This window comes from Eubalaena glacialis, chromosome 1 (genome assembly GCF_028564815.1).
Source record: "Eubalaena glacialis isolate mEubGla1 chromosome 1, mEubGla1.1.hap2.+ XY, whole genome shotgun sequence".
Classification (NCBI taxonomy): Eukaryota; Metazoa; Chordata; class Mammalia; order Artiodactyla; family Balaenidae; genus Eubalaena; species Eubalaena glacialis.
This window is the reverse complement of record NC_083716.1, coordinates 206,524,058-206,544,659: the sequence shown is the minus strand read 5'-3', so window position 1 is coordinate 206,544,659 and position 20,602 is coordinate 206,524,058. Positions and strand designations below refer to the sequence as shown.

At 39.8% G+C, this 20,602-nt stretch overlaps 1 protein-coding gene and 1 non-coding gene across 2 annotated transcripts in view; one reads left to right on the top strand and one right to left on the bottom strand.

Annotated features, from left to right (window-relative positions):
• The window catches only part of MPP4 (MAGUK p55 scaffold protein 4), a 44,778-nt gene extending 24,978 nt beyond the window's left edge, over window positions 1–19,800 (top strand). Inside the window, exons 14-21 of the mRNA XM_061203979.1 lie at window positions 105–119; window positions 1,253–1,294; window positions 3,261–3,431; window positions 4,997–5,077; window positions 8,165–8,258; window positions 8,653–8,761; window positions 9,752–9,886; window positions 19,609–19,800. Coding sequence (XP_061059962.1) covers window positions 105–119; window positions 1,253–1,294; window positions 3,261–3,431; window positions 4,997–5,077; window positions 8,165–8,258; window positions 8,653–8,761; window positions 9,752–9,886; window positions 19,609–19,800 — 839 coding nt within the window. The remainder of the gene's footprint in view (window positions 1–104; window positions 120–1,252; window positions 1,295–3,260; window positions 3,432–4,996; window positions 5,078–8,164; window positions 8,259–8,652; window positions 8,762–9,751; window positions 9,887–19,608) is intronic.
• On the bottom strand, window positions 19,196–19,299 carry LOC133079095 (U6 spliceosomal RNA). Its single transcript, XR_009698041.1, has one exon. It is a non-coding gene; the product is annotated as a U6 spliceosomal RNA (small nuclear RNA).
• Window positions 19,801–20,602: the final 802 nt, after the last annotated feature.

The following is a 20,602-nucleotide window of genomic DNA, read 5'->3' as shown; positions in this document are numbered from 1 at the left end:
TTGTGTCATTTGTCTTTATTGTTATTTGTCTTTATTTTGCCAACTTGATCTTCTCAAAGGCTTAACTTTTTCATGTCTGTTTCTTCACTTATCCAAATATCCAGAGGAACTTTCAGAAGGTGACTACTCATTTTTATGTCCTTGATAAGCCAAATAGAGCTATGGTTGAGATCTTTCAGTGCCTCAACATGAATACTTGACTGGATATATTTTAAGATAAGATATGATATTTTAAGGGTGAAATCAGTGATGAGATATACAATGTCATAGAAAATATTTTTAAATGAACAATGAAAGTAATTAAGCTGTATCACTGTATGCCTAAGTAAACATTTCCTTTTAAACTTATTTCCAATTTTCAGTTAGAAAAATATGCTTACTTACCAGAAGATGGAATTGATATTGGTGTGTTTTCTTTATACTTTAAAATGGGTGTTTAAACACAAAGGTTAAGAAAGAAAGGTATATGTCCGTTCATTCTATGAACAAGTGCTCTTTCTATATTATTTCAATGATCAGAACAGAGTTGTATAAGTGAAAAAGAATACATGTTAGTAGAAAGTAATTTGAAAATGATATTTTTATAATATTTTTTCCCAGAGTTTTGGACAATTTTTCTGAGACCCCAGTGGAAGCAGAGACAGAAGTTTAAACAAGCTCTAGATGTTATTGCTGGGCACAGTTTTCCTAACTTTTGTCTCTCAGAGTCCTGGTCAGTCAGAAACAATTTGCAGCCATAAAACAAATAGTAATTTCATACAGAATGAACCACTTCGTAAGGGAAAAAAATAAAAACCCATTTCTAACAAAGAGATTAATTATAGGACCTACAGAACACCATATCTATGAGTTAAATCCAAGACCAGTTTATATGTTTCCTTTTTTTAAAATCAGTTTTCTTTGGGTACATTTAAAAATGTATACCCCAATTTATGTTTTTACTATGACTCAATATCTTTCTTATAACTTTAAAGAAGACTATGATAGGTTTTTGTTCCAACCATACTAGACAGAATATATTCAGTGTATTGCTAAATTTCTGGATAGTGTCTCTATATAGTTTGGTGCATGTGATAGGATGGAAAGTGCTTAGGACATTTTTCAATAAGGCACTCAAGGATAAAGTCAGCTGTGCTGCCATCTACTGAAATAGTGTCTCTTGAAGATTTGAAGATAATTTCATGCATCCATTCTAAGTAAAGTTCTCATTCTCCTCTGCCATATTCTGTTCCTGCCATTTGCTGTGTTACAGACAAGGAGGAATTCGTTGGCTATGGTCAGAAGTTCTATATTGGTAGGTAATGATTAATAAAAGGTGGGTCTTTGTCACTTGCTAAGTTATATTCATATGAATATAACTTAGTATATGAATTATGAATGAGCATGACTCTTCTGAAAGCTTCTTTTGCTGATGGATGTTCCCAAACTTGTTCCTTGTTCTGGTTTCTCTCTATCCTTTTTTAAAAAAATAATCGGTATTCTGATGTGTTGATCATTTATCATAATTCATCTGGTTTATACTGGATATCTCCTAATTAATCATCAAACACAAATCTTTTGTTTTCTTCCAGTCTGTTCCATAATGTATTCACCTTACTCTAAAGAGACCAATTCTCTGACCACTAAACTTATTTTTTATGTTCACGTTTCCATGAACTGAGCAGAGCTTTCTGAAAGACCAGGCACCTTCACTATTCATTTAAAACCATGCTGGGCTTCCTCCTTATGTGAGACAGTGGGAAAACAGCAGGGCTGCAGGGTCTGTAGAGCAGAATGTTGGTCCCCAGGTCTGGATGCACATTGGAATCATTGGGGAGCTTTAAAAAACATGGGGCCACTTTTCTGCATCTCTTCCAGAATAATTCAGCCCAAAAGCCATTAGGCAGGCTGAGTAGGGTAGGCATCTACACACATGTGGAGAAGCAGCAGCCTAGAGTGGGGCATCAGAGCTTGAGCAAGGTGGGGAGGGCATCACTGCAGGGGTGATGGCGGCCTGGAGCAGGTCGTTGGAGCCAAAGTGAGTGGGGCAGCTGCCATCACTTGGGCCCCGACACCTCACAGCCTCTATAAATATGCCCCCCTTACCTAGTTTGGGCTTGGCACTTCCTGCCAGGCTGCTGGATACTATGCGTCCCCCATCCTGCCCAGGTGCTGTTAATTGATACAATAAGTAAATGTATTGAGGCTAATAAGAGCTAGATTTCCCACTCTTAGAGAAAGGAGTTACCCATATGGAAAGGAGGAAGGCTAGAATGAAAACTGTAGTGTCGAATTGGCATTGTAGGCATTGGTGTGAACTCACGGTGTTCAACACATATAGATACAAGTAATGTAAATGTGTGTGTATTTATATATTCATATATAGTCCCTAGCTCTATCTTCTGACAGGACCTGGGAATGGCTCTGAAAATACCAGAAAGCCCTGTGATTCAGTAGGCAGATTATGTGGGATTCTAGGAGTTCGGAAATCACCACTAAGATGTCCAACTCTGCCACTGAGCACACAGTGGTGGGCAACCACCTAACCTGCCTGTGTCTAAGTGTATCCACCTGAAACATAAATCAAATCATGTCACACCCAACTCTCCACCGTCCAGCGGCTTCCCATCCCACTTTGACCACAATCCAACACTTGACCAAGTCTCTGTGTGGCCTCCTGGCTTCCTTTCCAACCCCATTTCCTGCCACTCTCCCTACTGCTCACTGCCCCTCAGCTACACGGGCCTCCTTATCTTCCTCAAGCACTCCAAGCAAGATCCTTTCTCTGCACCTTCGCAATGCTGTTCCCTCAGCCTGGACTGCTCTTCCCCACAGACGCCTCCTCACCTGGCTGCGTTACATCATTCAGAGCCCTGCTCAATGTCGACTTTTCAGAGACGCTTAAATGAACCGCCAACCTGAAAAAGCGTCCCGGTCACTATCCACTTACCCTTCTCCTAAGCACTTATTTTTGTTGCAGTTTATTTTTCTCTCTCCTCCTGCATGAAATGTAAATTCCATGAGGAAACGGGCTTGGTTTAGTTGACCACTGTATCCCCAGCACCAATGCCCGGCACATAGCAGGCGCTGGATGCAACTTAGAGGTCACGTGGGGGCATTTTGCTGTTTTCCTTTGTATTGCTTCCTATCTTCTACCTTCAGACAGATGTGTGTGAATTAACTCTTCCGGATCACAGTCACCGCAGGCTCCGTCAGGTGTGAGGCAGGAAGCGATCTCTCCCGCCCTGGGTCTCACGTCCTGTGCGTTTCTTCCCTCGCAGCCGGTTTCCGTCGCAGCATGCGCCTCTGCCGCCGCTGGTCCCACCTCAGCCAGCTGCGAGCCAAGGTGTGCGGCGCCAGCACCTGCTCGGGCGCAGCGGGCGCCCCGTACGAGGAGGTGGTGCGGTACCAGCGACGCCCTGCAGACAAGCACCGCCTCGTCGTGCTCGTGGGTATGTCCCCGAAGGCAGTGTCTCCTCATCCATGGCGAGGCTCTCCTGGATTCAGTAGTCTTGCATTGGGAGTAGTGGTAAAAGTATGAGTCTTTATGGACCTGCATATAAACACCTTAAAAAATAATAAAGCCTGTTTTTTATGTGTGTTTATAAATAAAACGTTATGGATCATGCTTTTATTGTCTACAATTGAATGCGGTATGCCATGGTGTATATGAACCTGTGTAATAACAAGATGTAGTATGATTAGGTTATAAGCGAGATTTTTTTTTAATATCTGGTTTAGAATTTGTTCTATAAGCATAGATGAATGTTTCCCCCAGACTGGATCATTAGTCTCTATTAGAAATAAAAATGCTTAAGATGCATTCCCTTAAGAAATTTGTAACCACCTCCTTTAGAAGAGTGCCTAAAAGTCTTCTAGACTGTATCTTTGGTGCTGAAGAACAGGGCAATTATAGTGCTGGGATGATCTACTTTTTTAAAAAATTTATTTATTTTTGGCTGCGTTGGGTCTTCCTTGCTGCACACTGTCTTTCTCTAGTTGCAGCGAGCTGGAGCTACTCTTCCTTGCGGTGCACGGGCTTCTCATTGCAGTGGCTTCTCTTGTTGCAGAGCATGGGCTCTAGGCGTGCGGGCTTCAGTAGCTGTGGCGCGTGGGCTCAGTAGTTGTGGCTTCTGGGCTCTAGAGCACAGGCTCAGTAGTTGTGGCGCACAGGCTTAGTTGCTCTACGGCATGTGGGATCTTCCCGGATCAGGGCTCAAACCTGTGTCCCTGCATTGGAAGGCGGATTCTTAACCACTGCGCCACCAGGGGAGCCCTGAGATGATCTGCTTTGTGACCAAGATCTCTGCAAAGCTGGCCACTGCAGCAGTAGGAACTTACCTCTTACTGCCATCTTCTCTGTGTATTCCAGTTGTGATCAAGGCAGGCCCCTTTGGAGCAGAACAACATACCTTACAGCCAGGACCAGCTACAGAATTGTTAGGATGCTGGGCAAAATAAAAATGCAAAAGCCCCTTATTCGAAAATGATTAAGAATTTCAACGTGGGAGCAGAAGAGCATTAAGCCAAGCGCAGTAGCCTAAGCGTGGGCTTGCGGACCACGCAGTTCTCTGCTCATGAAGCCAGCCCTATCTCCAGTTGCACATGGGGTGCTGACTCCACCATCCGTCAGGAGATGTGTCCCTGAATTCTGTAATTGTGGAAGCCGGTTGTGATGTGATAGGAACTTCACGGGAAGAGAAAAGGCAGCTTGTCTCAAATGATCTGACTCGAGGCCAGAGAATTCTGAATATCCAACATTAGATGAAGTTTGCTGGGGTGACAGGTTCCTGCAATTCCCTACCTCATTTCTGAGTGTTGGAGAAGTGTGGGTTACTCCACAGGTCACCAAGAAAATTCCCAAGAGTTTTCTGGAGTTATTTCAATTCATGAGAATGGAAACTATGTTATTTCCCCAATACCATGTGCTCTCAAGTGTCTTCAACAGGAAGACTGAAGTCACGTAACTCTACTTATCCACCTCTAATAATTTCCATGTGTGGTGTTTTGTGTTTAGGACCTTCTGGTGTTGGAGTAAATGAACTGAGGAGACAACTCATTGAACTTGATCCGAACCATTTTCAAAGTGCTGTGCCACGTACGTTTACTTTTTCTTTCATAGGGGTTCATGTTTTGGTAGAACTTTCTTTGCCTCTGCAGATGTACTCATCTCACTTAACTATGTTATACCATCTTTGTTGTAAGAATATAAGACACAAGAGATAGTCCTCAATATTTCTAACTATATTTATTTTAATAGAGGAAATTGATTTACTAGCTTGTAGCCTAGCTAGGCTTTTAAAAGGTGACTCTTCTTTTCATTTTTTAGCAATCATATAGATAACCTTTCAGGAAAACTCAATATTTAGCAATAATGGCTAACATTCATTCAGTACTTACTATCTTCCTGGCGGTGTGCTTGGCTCTTTAAATGCTTTATAATATTTTTAATTTTAATATATGCACATATAATTTTATATAAACTGTAAGTATTATACCATCCAAGCTGGAGGAGCATGTGGGTGTGGGTGCTTCCCCTTCACCTCAAGGCAAGAGAGAAGAAGTTAGGAAAACCACTTAAAGAGCTTAATATGTGTTCCCTGCTGTTTGGGAGACACAGAAGACTGGTGTCAGAATTATATCTGAAAAATCTAAAGGATGAGAGCTTAGAGGAAGTGGCCAAAGGCTGTATTTTGGGAGGTAGCTGCCCTTTTAGAGTCTGTCACAGCAAAAGAGTTGTGATTTTCCCCAAGGACCGGATCTGGGTGGATAACGTGGAAGAAAGTCAGCCTGGGGTCGTCTTGGTTCTTGCCCAAGAGGAAGCCTCTGTAAAAGGAGGCCAAAAGTGAATCCCCAGATACCCGATGGTGTGGAAGAAATCACAGATGGCTAGGTGGAATAGAGATGGATTTGAGATATGCAGCAGCGCTGTTGGTGGTGGTAGCCTCTGCAAAATAACCCACTACATCCTCTAGGAAATAAAGAGCCAGATTTAAATATCTGCCAGGTCTAAAAGGAGCCAAGAGCAACCAGCATCAGCATCAATTAAGTAATAATTTTCCTGCGCTGCTCGCCTCTCCTCTCTCTCTCTGCACTCTAGCCTTGCAGAGTTATAAAACTGGGGGAGGAGCAGTAGAAATGCAATGAAAGGGAAGAGAAGAACTGAATCAAACTCAGTTTCCTGACTTCTGACTTCTCTGATGGCAGGCTTCCCTGGGTGAGGCCAGTCTGAGCCAGTTGTGGGGAGAAGAAGCCTAAAATATAAATGAAGTTCATAATTTCGATTATTACATGGGAACGGAATTTTAATCATTAAATTGAGGCTGAGTTCTTGGCATGAATGATAATGAACTTTTTTTAAAAACCTAAGAGCAATCAGGAGAGTCACGGGCATTTCATCCAGGGCCAGGGAAAGCAAAGTTGTTTTATGATCACATTCCAGAGGTTGTGCTTTCCAAGTACAGTTTACATATGTAAGAATGGACACTAATCTCAAAAACAAAAACTAATAAAGAAATCACCATTTTCAATAATCTGGATAAAAATAAAATGCCCACAGAACACAGAAGAATTGTAAGTTGTCTGGATAACCATCATTCAAAGTGGGACTATGTCGCCCATATTTTGCTTTTTAAATTGAGTGAACAGTTTTAAGCTTAAAATGAATGCCTTAAAATGAATTATGCACCAATTCACAGACTTTAACCTACCATATAAGATAGAGTCCAGTAGAAGCCAAGGAGAAAGGGTCATCTTAGGCTTATATTTACATAATTTACTATCACCTGAGAACTAGAATTTTTTCCAGTACAAAGCTTTAGAAGAGGGACTTCCCTGGTGGTCCAGTGGTTAAGACTCCGCGCTTCCACTGCAGGGGGCGCAGGTCCGATCCCTCGTTGGGTCACTAAGATCCCGCATGCTGCGCAGCACGGCCAAAAGACAAAAACAAAAATGCTATAGGAGAAGTGGCATAACTGTAGGAACTATAAAGATATAAAGAGAGGCTTGAATAAAGAAAAAACAAAAATGATCCCCAGATGACCTTTGCTTTCTGAGCTTCTTGAAATGTCCGGAACTCCTTTTATCATTTAGGGCCTGTTTCAAATTCCTACTTGGTCATTTCCATGTGTTGATAGCATCAGATGTTGATCTTTTTCATCCTTAAACTTTATCAAATACAAATACACATTTTTTTATGAATAAGGAGAATTTTTTGTAATACAGGTTAAGGGGCTAGCAGCTTTGCAGTAGATACAGGTCACAGAGTTGGAACCGTGTCTTATTCATCTTTGTGTTCTAAAAACCTAACATGATAGCGGGAACATAGGCACTCAGTATATGTTAGTTGAATAAATGGATGAGCAGACAATGAATCACTTTTAGGTATTCAATGAACTCCTATGTTCTACAACCAGGTACTATTTAGGTTGAAGAATCTATAATCAAAGTGGTGATATCAAAGAATCAGACTGAATCCAGACTCTGCCAATCTTTCCTTTCTGGAGATCGCTAAAACTAATCACCATCTCACTTGGATATTAATGCATCTGGGCAAAACTGCAGACTGTCATGAGCTTTCTCCATTTCAAATCTGAGACAATCTGGCATAATAAGAGACATTAGTCTGGAAGGAGTCAGGACACCTAGGTGCTTGTTTTCAACTTTGTTTTTCATTTGTTTTATTCATGTGAGCAAGTTAGTTACTCTCTAAAATCTTCAGTTACTTATCAGTAAACTACCGGTAATAACCTGTTACCTAGCTACAAATGTGAAGGATGAAATGAGATCTTGGGAAATGCATTATCTAAATGTAAGATATTGCTGGTTTTGCTACCCGGGGGGCCTTAGCCACCTTAGGGCTCACATATACTTCACTACTTCCTGTTCTGAAGTAACAGCAAGAGTTCCCTTAGGGCCTTCTTATCTTGGCTTAATACATAATACACTCTGGTCTAGTTTATACCACGAACACTTCACAAAGGCTTATGATTAGCTGATTTTGATATGAGAACTTCTACTTTCTTATCACCAGTCTGGCTCCCTTTTTTGGTTCTAGCATTAAATTTATCTATCCGTTTATGTATTAATTAATTTATTTTGATCAGACATCTTTATCCAAATGCATATGGGTAACAAAACATTTTGAAGATTCTAAAATCTTTTTTAAAATTCCCTTTTTTGTCAGATACTACTCGTTCCAAAAAGAATTATGAAATGGATGGCCGTGAGTATCACTATGTGTCAAAGGAAACATTTGAAAGCCTCATGTATAGTCACAGGTAAGCTAGACGTCCAGAATCTGATTCTCCCCTCTGGTTGTTTAACATTCAAAATAGAACCCCTATTTTTATGCATTGTCCAAAACTCCTGGGGTAATTTTTTTTGCATCTGGAAAATTGAGTAAGGAAATGTATATTGATTTACTAGTACACCAAATCATTGAGTTTGGAGAGGGAGCAGAACTGAGCTGCAGATTTTAGAGAATTTGAAGAAGTAGTTAAGTCCTAGATCTCCTAACATATTTTTTTTCTCCTGTCAAATATCCACTAATTCATTTTGTGCCATCAAGATCCACATATTTTATTCTATTCTGTTGGAGTTTATCTTTATGTTATTACTAATAATATTTTACCTGTAGAAACAGTTCTTGTTTTCTTTGTCCCACCCTTGCAGGATGCTCGAGTATGGTGAGTACAAAGGTCACCTGTATGGCACTAGTGTGGATGCTGTTCAAGCAGTCCTTGATGAAAGAAAGATTTGTGTCATGGACTTAGAGCCTCAGGTGGGTCTGTGGTGGAGTATTTCCCATCTCCCCAAAGTAATGAATGCATGTCATCCATTTTATGCACATGCTTTAGGTTGTAGTTGAGACACTTTATTCTGTTAGGATAAGACCACTTCCCATATCTGAGGACCAGGATCTTACTTGAAGGATCAATTGCCATTATCTTGTCTTAGTTGGGGAAAAAAATCTAGTTTCTCAGACAAAAAAAAAAGAACTGAGCCATAAAGAAAACTAAGAATCTTGCTTTGACCTTGATCACAAAGGCATCAAGGTAACTTCTTGTGGAGGGAATAACATGTTGCTTTACACAAGGAGGTGAGGTTCCTATGTTATCATATCGATAGCTGTCTCCCTGAGACCATATGTGGAATAGAGCAGGAATAAGCGAGTTAAGGTAAGATAAAAAACATACAACATGTAGTCCAAATTTTTATAATCCTGTATTTTCTTTGCATTTTTCTGCAGTCATGTAAAAATATACCTTGTGTGCTAAAGAAAATCAGGGGGCATGAGATTTGTTCTCACTTGGTGGTCAAACTGGTGGTCAGTGTGAAGATGTCAGTTTTATCCGGTTTGAGACAATGGCAAGAGGAAAGGGAAGTGAGGGTGAAACAGAGCTGATTGGTCTTGAGAGTCTGTCCTTGTCTTTTCCCCACGAGATCATGTATAGAATCCTATTCTCAGATTTCAGTAAGGATGTCATAGTACAAGAGGAAGAACCAGTATTTGATCTTAATTTTGATTCCAGAACTCCATCTCTTAATTATTAAAATGTTTTTTAGAGTTGAGGACTTGGGAGCACATGAGAATATACTCTGGTTAAAAATAACTGCTAATTTCTGTTCTTAGAAATTTTGAGAACATTCATGTTGATTCTAGGAAATTAGGACTTCTGTTTTTAGATCTTCAATCTAATGCTCTCCCAACTGAGATATTTTGGTTGCTAGGACTTCTGTTTTTAAATGTGCATTTAATTTTTCTGTGTAGGGTATTCAAGTGGCTCGAACCCATGAACTGAAGCCCTATGTCATATTTATAAAGCCATCTAGCATGAGTTGTATGAAGCAATCTCGGAAAAATGCCAAGATCATTACAAACTACTTTGTGGACATGAAGTTCAAGGTAAGATACAGAGGAAATAGATGAGTGTATTGTGGGGTTTTTTCCTAGTCAAAAAATTACTGTATTGTTTCCAGAGCGTCCCTATGTTAAGTAATATAATTTTTGTTTCTAATGAAACAAAAATTTATGATTTTTGTTTCATTTATCCTTTTTACTGGACATCATTTATAGATATTAAAATAAAGTTTAATAACTACTATAAGGCTACTCATTTCTTTTTCTCCTCTTTTTGGGTTTAGCTTGTAAAAAAAAGGCCCTCAAGCCACAATTTGCAGTCACACAGAAATTGGGTGTGTGTATTTTATTTTATTTTATTTTATTTTTTTTTTTAGAATAGAGACAATTTATTCATTCCAGGACCTGGATAGGATTATTTCTAAGAATTTTGTATTTAAGTTTAATCAATAACTACTCAAATTTAGATGTCTTACCTAACTCTTCGTCCCAGGCTGAATACATACATACATAAAGTAATTTCCATGCTCAAGTATTTAGTCCACACAGCCTAACCAATGCTCAATGAGATGCTAGTTTGGTAATCACACCGACAAATAGTTGATATGGATGATTCCATGTTCATTATTGAAAGCACAGTCTTAGGACTATATCATGCAAGTGTTGTCCTTCTACAATTCTGTGTTTAAAATATGTTTATCATCTGTTCTACCCTGGCCTTCAGGGGTACATCTGTCTTCTCCCTTCCCCCTTCCATTGTTCTGTTGGCTGGGAAGGCTAGATTTGGGGCTTCACTCTCTGGGTATATCAAATTATATGCATGTATATCATAATCTTAGTAGACTTCTTGATGATTCAGGTCTCTGAATGCATGAGAATTTTAGAAATGTATGCTACTATTAACAAAATAAACAAACAAAGAATTTGCTAGGCCCCAGAAACTAGCATACTGTTCATAACTTGGATGATTTTCTGTGTTATGAAATAACGGACAAGTACCTTTTTAAAATTTTGATTTTCTAATCTCTTTTATACATCTTCATTGATTCTGTGGAGTTTGTTATTTAAACACTCTTCCTTTTATTTGTTTGCTGCTTTATTTTTTTTTTTTTGTTTTGTTTTCCAATAACACTTTTTATTTTTTTTTTTCTTTTTTCTTCCTGTTTTTTTTTTTCTTTTATTTTATTTTATTTATTTATTTTTTTTAAACATCTTTATTGAAGTATAATTGCTTTACAATGGTGTGCTAGCTTCTGCTTTACAACAAAGTGAATCAGTTACACATATACATATGTTGCCATATCTCTTCCCTCTTGCATCTCCCTCCCTCCCACCCTCCCTATCCCACCCCTCTAGGTGGTCACAAAGCACCGAGCTGATCTCCCTGTGCTATGCGGCTGCTTCCCACTAGTTATCTATTTTACATTTGGTAGTGTATATATGTCCATGACACTCTCTCACTCTGTCACATCTCACCCCTCCCCCTCCCCATATCCTCAAGTCCATTCTCTAGTAGGTCTGTGTCTTTATTCCCATCTTGCCACTAGGTTCTTCATGACCTCTTTTTTTTTTTTTCCCTTAGATTCCATATATATGTGTTAGCATACTGTATTTGTTTTTCTCTTTCTGACTTACTTCACTCTGTATGACAGACTCTAACTCCATCCACCTCATTACAAACACCTCCATTTCATTTCTTTTTATGGCTGAGTAATATTCCATTGTATATATGTGCCACATCTTCTTTATCCATTCATCCGATGATGGACACCTAGGTTGCTTCCATGTCCTGGCTATTGTAAACAGAGCTGCAATGAATATTTTGGTACATGACTCTTTCTGAATTATGGTTTTCTCAGGGTATATGCCCAGTAGTGGGATTGCTGGGTCATATGGTAGTTCTATTTTTAGTTTTTTAAGGAACCTCCATACTGTTCTCCATAGTGGCTGTATCAATTTACATTCCCACCAACAGTGCAAGAGTGTTCCCTTTTCTCCACACCCTCTCCAGCATTTATTGTTTCTAGATTTTTTGATGATGGCCATTCTGACCAGTGTGAGATGATACCTCATTGTAGTTTTGATTTGCATTTCTCTAATGATTAATGATGTTGAGCATTCTTTCATGTGTCTGTTGGCAATCTGTATCTCTTCTTTGGAGAAATGTCTATTTAGGTCTTCTGCCCATTTTTGGATTGGGTTGTTTGTTTTTTTGTTATTGAGCTGCATGAGCTGCTTGTAAATCTTGGAGATTAATCCTTTGTCCGTTGCTTCATTTGCAAATATTTTCTCCCATTCTGAGGGTTGTCTTTTGGTCTTGTTTATGGTTTCCTTTGCTGTGCAAAAGCTTTTAAGTTTCATTAGGTCCCATTTGTTTATTTTTGTTTTTATTTCCATTTCTCTAGGACCTGGGTCAAAAAGGATCTTGCTGTGACTTATGTCATACAGTGTTCTGCCTATGTTTTCCTCTAAGAGTTTGATAGTGTCTGGCCTTACACTTAGGTCTTTAATCCATTTTGAGTTTATTTTTGTTTATGGTGTTAGGGAGTGTTCTAATTTCATACTTTTACATGTACCTGTCCAATTTTCCCAGCACCACTTATTGAAGAGGCTGTCTTTTCTCCACTGTATATGCTTGCCTCCTTTATCAAAGATAAGGTGACCATATGTGCGTGGGCTTATCTCTGGGCTTTCTATCCTGTTCCATTGATCTATATTTCTGTTTTTGTGCCAGTACCAAACTGTCTTGATTACTGTAGCTTTGTAATATAGTCTGAAGTCAGGGAGCCTGATTCCTCCAGCTCCATTTTTCGTTCTCAAGATTGCTTTGGCTATTCGGGGTCTTTTGTGTTTCCATACAAATTGTGAAATTTTTTGTTCTAGTTCTGTGAAAAATGCCAGTGGTAGTTTGATAGGGATTGCATTGAATCTGTAGATTGCTTTGGGTAGCAGAGTCATTTTCACAATGTTGATTCTTCCAATCCAAGAACATGGTATATCTCTCCATCTATTTGTATCATCTTTAATTTCTTTCATCAGTGTCCTATAATTTTCTGCATACAGGTCTTTTGTCTCCTTAGGTAGGTTTATTCCTAGGTATTTTATTCTTTTTGTTGCAATGGTAAACGGGAGTGTTTTCTTAATTTCACTTTCAGATTTTTCATCATTAGTATACAGGAATGCAAGAGATTTCTGTGCATTAATTTTGTATCCTGCTACTTTACCAAATTCATTGATTAGCTCTAGTAGTTTTCTGCTAGCATCTTTTGGATTCTCTATGTATAGTATCATGTCATCTGCAAACAGTGACAGCTTTACTTCTTCTTTTCCGATTTGGATTCCTTTTATTTCTTTTTCGTCTCTGATTGCTGTGGCTAACACTTCCAAAACTATGTTGAATAATAGTGGTGAGAGTGGGCAACCTTGTCTTGTTCCTGATCTTAGTGGAAATGGTTTCAGTTTTTCACCATTGAGGACAATGTTGGCTGTGGGTTTGTCATATACGGCCTTTATTATGTTGAGGAAAGTTCCCTCTATGCCTACTTTCTGCAGGACTTTTATCATAAATGGGTGTTGAATTTTGTCGAAAGCTTTCTCTGCATCTATTGAGATGATCATATGGTTTTTCTCCTTCAGTTTGTTAATATGATGTATCACGTTGATTGATTTGCGTATATTGAAGAATCCTTGCATTCCTGGAATAAACCCCACTTGATCATGGTGTATGATCCTTTTAATGTGCTGTTGGATTCTGTTTGCTAGTATTTTGTTGAGGATTTTTGCATCTATGTTCATCAGTGATATTGGCCTGTAGTTTTCTTTCTTTGTGACATCTTTGCCTGGTTTTGGTATCAGGGTGATGGTGGCCTCGTAGAATGAGTTGGGGAGTGTTCCTCCCTCTGCAATATTTTGGAAGAGTTTGAGAAGGATAGGTGTTAGCTCTTCTCTAAATGTTTGATAGAATTCGCCTGTGAAGCCATCTGGTCCTGGGCTTTTGTGTGTTGGAAGATTTTTAATCACAGTTTCAATTTCAGTGCTTGTGATTGGTCTGTTCATATTTTCTATTTCTTCCTGGTTCAGTCTCGGCAGGTTGTGCATTTCTAAGAATCTGTCCATTTCTTCCAGGTTGTCCATTTTATTAGCATAGAGTTGCTTGTAGTAATCTCTTATGATCGTTTGTATTTCTGCAGTGTCAGTGGTTACTTCTCCTTTTTCATTTCTAATTCTATTAATTTGAGTCTTCTCCTTTTTTCTCTTGATGAGTCTGGCTAATGGTTTATCAATTTTGTTTATCTTCTCAAAGAACCAGCTTTTAGTTTCATTGATTTTTGCTATTGTTTCCTTCATTTCTTTTTCATTTATTTCTGATCTGATCTTTATGATTTCTTTCCTTCTGCTAGCTTTGGGGTTTTTTTGTTCTTCTTTCTCTAATTGCTTTAGGTGCAAGGTTAGGTTGTTTATTCGAGATGTTTCCTGTTTCTTGATGTAGGCTTGTATTGCTATAAACTTCCCTCTTAGAACTGCTTTTGCTGCATCCCATAGGTTTTGGATCGTTGTGTCTCCATTGTCATTTGTTTCTAGGTATTTTTTGATTTCCCCTTTGATTTCTTCAGTGATCACTTCGTTATTAAGTAGTGTATTGTGTAGCCTCCATGTGTTTGTATTTTTTACAGATCTTTTCCTGTAATTGATATCTAGTCTCATAGCGTTGTGGTCGGAAAAGATACTTGATACGATTTCAATTTTTTTAAATTTACCAAGGCTTGATTTGTGACCCAAGATATGATCTATCCTGGAGAATGTTCCATGAGCACTTGAGAAAAATGTGTATTCTGTTGTTTTTGGGTGGAATGTCCTATAAATATCAATTAAGTCCATCTTGTTTAATGTATCATTTAAAGCTTGTGTTTCCTTATTTATTTTCATTTTGGATGATCTGTCCATTGGTGAAAGTGGGGTGTTAAAGTCCCCTACTATGATTGTGTTACTGTCGATTTCCCCTTTTATGGCTGTTAGTATTTGCCTTATGTATTGAGGTGCTCCTATGTTGGGTGCATAAATATTTACAATTGTTATACCTTCCTCTTGGATCGATCCCTTGATCATTATATAGTGTCCGTCTTTGTCTCTTGTAATTGTCTTTATTTTAAAGTCTATTTTGTCTGATATGAGAATTGCTACTCCAGCTTTCTTTTGATTTCCATTTGCATGGAATATCTTTTTCCATCCCCTCACCTTCAGTCTGTATGTGTCTCTAGGTCTGAAGTGGGTCTCTTGTAGACAGCATATATATGGGTCTTGTTTTTGTATCCATTCAGCCAGTCTGTGTCTTTTGGTGGGAGCATTTAATCCATTTACATTTAAGGTAATTATCGATATGTATGTTCCTATTCCCATTTTCTTAAATGTTTTGGGTTTGTTATTGTAGGTGTTTTCCTTCTCTTGTGTTTCTTGCCTAGAGAAGTTCCTTTAGCATTTGTTGTAAAGCTGGTTTGGTGGTGCTGAACTCTCTCAGCTTTTGCTTGTCTGTAAAGGTTTTAATTTCTCCATCAAATCTGAATGAGATCCTTGCTGGGTAGAGTAATCTTGGTTGTAGGTTTTTCTCCTTCATCACTTTAAGTATATCCTGCCACTCCCTTCTGGCTTGCAGCGTTTCTGCTGAAAGATCAGCTGTTAACCTTATGGGGATGCCCTTGTGTGTTATCTGTTGTTTTTCCCTTGCTGCTTTTAATATGTTTTCTTTATATTTAATTTTGGATAGTTTGATTAATATGTGTCTTGGTGTGTTTCTCCTTGGATTTATCCTGTATGGGACTCTCTGTGCTTCCAGGACTTGATTAACTATTTCCTTTCCCATATTAGGGAAGTTTTCAACTATAATCTCTTCAAATATTTTCTCAGTCCCTTTCTTTTTCTCTTCTTCTTCTGGGATCCCTATAATTCGAATGTTGGTGCGTTTAATGTTGTCCCAGAGGTCTCTGAGACTGTCCTCAGTTCTTTTCATTCTTTTTTCTTTATTCTGGTCTGCAGTAGTTATTTCCACCATTTTATCTTCCAGGTCACTTATCCGTTCTTCTGCCTCAGTTATTCTGCTATTGATCCCATCTAGAGTATTTTTAATTTCATTTATTGTGCTTGTCATCGTTTCTTGGTTCCTCTTTAGTTCTTCTACGTCCTTGTTAAATGTTTCTTGCATTTTGTCTATTCTATTTCCAAGACTTTGGATCATCCTTACTATCATTATTCTGAATTCTTTTTCAGGTAGACTACCTATTTCCTCTTCATTTGTTAGGTCTGGTGTGTTTTGACCCTGCTCCTTCATCTGCTGTGTGTTTTTCTGTCTTCTCATTTTGCTTATCTTACTGTGTTTGGGGTCTCCTTTTCACAGGCTGCAGGTTCGTAGTTCCCGTTGTTTTTGGTATCTGTCCCCAGTGGCTAAGGTTGGTTCAGTGGGTTGTGTAGGTTTCCTGGTGGAGGGAACTAGTGCCTGTGTTCTGGTGGATGAGGCTGGATGTTGTCTTTCTGGTGGGTTCGTCCACGTCTGGTGGTGTGTTTTGGGGTGTCTGTGGCCTTATTATGATTTTAGGCAGCCTCTCTGTTAATGGATGGGGCTGTGTTCCTCTCTTGCTAGTTGTTTGGCATATGGTGTCCAGCACTGTAGCTTGCTGGTCGTTGAGTGAAGCTGGGTCTTGATGTTGAGATGGAGATCTGTGAGAGATTTTCGCCGTTTGGTATTACGTGGAGCTGGGAGGTCTCTTGTGGACCAGTGTCCTGAAGTTGGCTCTCCCACCTCAGAGGCACAGCCCTGATGCCTGGCTGGAGCACCAAGAGCCTTTCATCCACACGGCTCAGAATAAAAGGGAGAAAAAATGGAAAGAAAGAAAAAAAGAGGATAAAATAAAATAAAATAAAGCAATTATAATAAAAAATAAGAAAAAAAATTATTAAGAGTAAATTTATTAAGAAAAAAAAATTTTTTTTAATTTTTAAAAATAGATTTATTAATTTTTTATACTAAAAATAAGAAAAAAATTATTTAGAAAAAATTTATTAAGAAAAAAATTTTTTAATTTTTTAAAATAAAAAATATGAAAAAACTTACTAAAAATTTTTTTTAAAAATAGAAAATAAGGAAAAAATTATTAAGAAAACATTTATTAGGGGAAAAAAAAAATTTTAAGCCAAAAAAAAAAAAAAAAACGGACGGACCTAACCCTAGGACTAACGGTGAGAGCAAAGCTATACAGACAAAATCTCACCCAGAAGCATACACATCTACACTCACAAAAAAAAGGAAAAGGGGAAAAGTTAATATATCCTGCTCCCAAAGTCCATCTCCTAAATTTGGGATGATTCGTTGTCTATTCAGGTATTCAACAGATGCAGGCACATCAAGTTGTTTGTGGAGCTTTAATCCGCTGCTTCTGAGGCTGCTGGGAGAGATTTCCCTTTCTCTTCTTTGTTCGTACAGCTCCCGGGGTTCAGCTTTGGATTTGGACCCGCCTCTGCATGTAGGTCCCCTGAGGGCGTCTGTTCCCCGCCCAGACAGAACGGGGCTAAAGGAGCAGCTGATTCGGGGGCTCTGGCTCAGTCAGGCCGGGGGGAGGGAGCGGTACGGAGGAGGCGGGGCGAGCCTGCGGCGGCAGAAGCCGGCGTGACGTTGCAGCAGCCTGAGGCGCGCCGTGCGCTCTCCCGGGGAAGTTGTCCCCGGATTACGGGAGCCTGGCCGTGGCGGGCTGCACAGGCTCCCGGGAGGGGCGGTGTGGAGAATGACCTGTGCTCGCCCACAGGCTGTTTGGTGGCGGCAGCAGCAGCCTCAGCGTCTCATGCCCGTCTCTGGGGTCCGCGCTGATAGCCGCGGCTCGCGCCCGTCTCTGGAGTTCGTTTAAGTGGCGCTCTGAATCCCCTCTCCTTGCACGCCGCGAAACAAAGAGGCAAGAAAAAGTCTCCTGCCTCTTCGGCAGCTGCAGACTTTTTCTCGTGCACCCTCCCGGCTAGTTGTGGTGCGCTAGACCCTTCAGGCTGTGTTCACGCAGCCAACCCCAGTCCTCTCCCTGGGATCCGACCGAAGCCCGCGCCTCAGCTCCCAGCCCCCACCCGCCCCGGCGGGTGAGCAGACAAGCCTCTCGGGCTGGTGAGTGCTGCTCGGCGCCGAGCCTCTGTGCGGGAATCTCTCCGTTTTTCCCTCTGCGTCCCTGTTGCTGTGGGATCCGCGCTGATAGCCGCGGCTCGTGCCCGTCTCTGGAGCTCGTTTAGGCGGCGCTCTGAATCCCCTCTCCTTGCGCGCCGCGAAACAAAGAGGCAAGAAAAATTCCCTTGCCTCTTTGGCAGCTGCAGTCTTTTTCCTGGACTCCCTCCCGGCTAGCACCGAAGCCCGAGCCCCAGCTCCCAGGCCCCGCCCGCCCCGGCGGCTGAGCAGACAAGCCTCTCGGGCTGGTGAGTGCTGGTCGGCACCGCTCCTCTGTGCGGGAATCTCCGCTTTGCCCTCCGCACCAATGTGGCTGCGCTCTCCTCCGTGGCTCCGAAGCTTCCCCCCTCTGCTACCCGCAGTCTCTGCCCACGAAGGGGCTTCCTAGTGTGTGGAAACCTTTCCTCCTTCACAGCTCCCTCCCACTGGTGCAGGTCCCGTCCCTATTCTTTTGTCTCTGTTATTTCTTTTTTCTTTTGCCCTACCCAAGTACGTGGGGATTTTCTTGCCTTTTGGGAGGTCTGACGTCTTCTGCCAGCGTTCAGTGGGTGTTCTGTAGGAGCAGTTCCACGTGTAGATGTATTTCTCATGTATCTGTGGGGAGGAAGGTGATCTCCGCGTCTTACTCTTCCGCCATCTTCTGCTGCTTTTGGGTGTGTGTATTTTAAATAGATTATTTATTTTACAAAAGCATTTGAATTTACTTTAAAATGCTCTAGTCAATTATCTCATCTGTAATATGAGATATCTTTATAAATATATATTAAAACACAAAGGATGTTTATTAATGATTATAGCAATAATAGAGGGGCCAAGCCAGGTGGGATTAATCAGTGATTCTTTTTCCCAGATATACATATATTTTTTTTTGTTAAATACACTTTAAATATTTTAAATCATAACATACATTCATCAAGGTGTGTAAATCTTAAGTGTACAGCTCAATGACTTTTTACATGTGTATGCACCCAGGTAACCATCACCTAGATCAAGATATTACATCCACTTGTTTGTGTGTGCATGTAAGTGTGTGTGGTAAAAAACATATAACATAAAACACAAAACTTACCATCTTAACCATTTTAAGTGTACAGTTAAGTAGTGTTAAGTCTATTCATATTGTGAAGCAGATCTCCAGAACTTTTTCATCTTGCAAAGCTCAAATTAAACATATGGACTGCTCCACGAATTTGCATGTCATCCTTGAATAGGGGCCGTGCTAATCTCTACATCATTCCAATTTTAGTATATGTGTTACTGATGGGAGCATAAGGTATCATTATATTATCCTTTATCTCTCTATTTTTATCTTCATTATTTTTTCAATGGCTACCGTATGAAAGTTTGATTCTCCAGTTTGCATTTCAAACAGTGGAGTCTGTGGATATATTCTCTGAGTCTTATGGGCATTTCAAATTCAGTTCTCATTTTTATGGCAATCTAAAAAATTAACAAAATTGCTTCTGGTCATCTTATAAAGGAGTACTGCCACAAGATCTCAGTGCCTGTATTTATGTTTGTGTTTATGTCTATTTGTCTCATTAAGTTTGCTATGCATATTTTTCTATTTCTCCTAAAGGATGAAGATCTACAAGAGATGGAGGATTTAGCCCAAAAAATGGAGACTCAGTTTGGCCAGTTTTTTGATCACGTGATTGTGAATGACAGCTTGCAAGATGCATGTGCCCAGTTGTTGTCTGCAGTTCAGAAGGCTCAGGAGGAGCCTCAGTGGGTACCAGCAACATGGGTTTCCTCTGATACTGAATCTTAAGGAGGCCTTCTGCTTAATACTGGAGTTTTAACAATGTTCACCTATTACAGAGAGCTGGAAAAACAGCTGCAATCTAAAAAAGCACTATTGTATTTGCCCTATTATAATGTGTGCAACTTTAAAAGTGCTGCAGTTCGTTAATTAATCTTATTTGAAAAAAAACTGTATTGTATGGTTGTGTAGAGTTATCTATTTGGCTTTCAGGGAAAAATGTGTTCCTTTACCTCATATGCAGCAATTGGTAGGAATATGAACAATGTTAAGTCACTGAGTAAGAGAACCTTTCACAGATTTCACATGGCTTTTGTATGATTCAGATAAAAAGAGCTTTCGTAAATAAAATAAGTCGTATTTAATTTCAGAAACTGTATTTTACCTTATGAAACTTCTGTTTTATAAACATGGATTTGACAAAAAGTACCTAGTTGACTAACTGCAAGAAAGAAGGGTTAATATACACATTTCACATCTAACATCAAAACTTACAGAAACAGCACTGCTCTCATTTTACACATTAGGCTGCAAGGAAAAATTATTCTTTTGATCAGGGCTGCAACAATCATTAATTTTCCCAAAAGCCAGTATCTACATTTATGCCTAAATTAGGAAAGAGCAATGGATTTTTAGTGCTAGAGACCAACATCTGAGAAAACCACGGGATGAGGATGTTATTCCACGAAGTCTTGTTTTTCTTACTTCCTTAAGTCTGAGACTTCCAGTCGCTCTTCTTGCCCTAGCATCTGTTCATCTTTTGCATCATTCCCTAACTTTTTCCACATCCATGCCATCCCTCTGCTCTTTC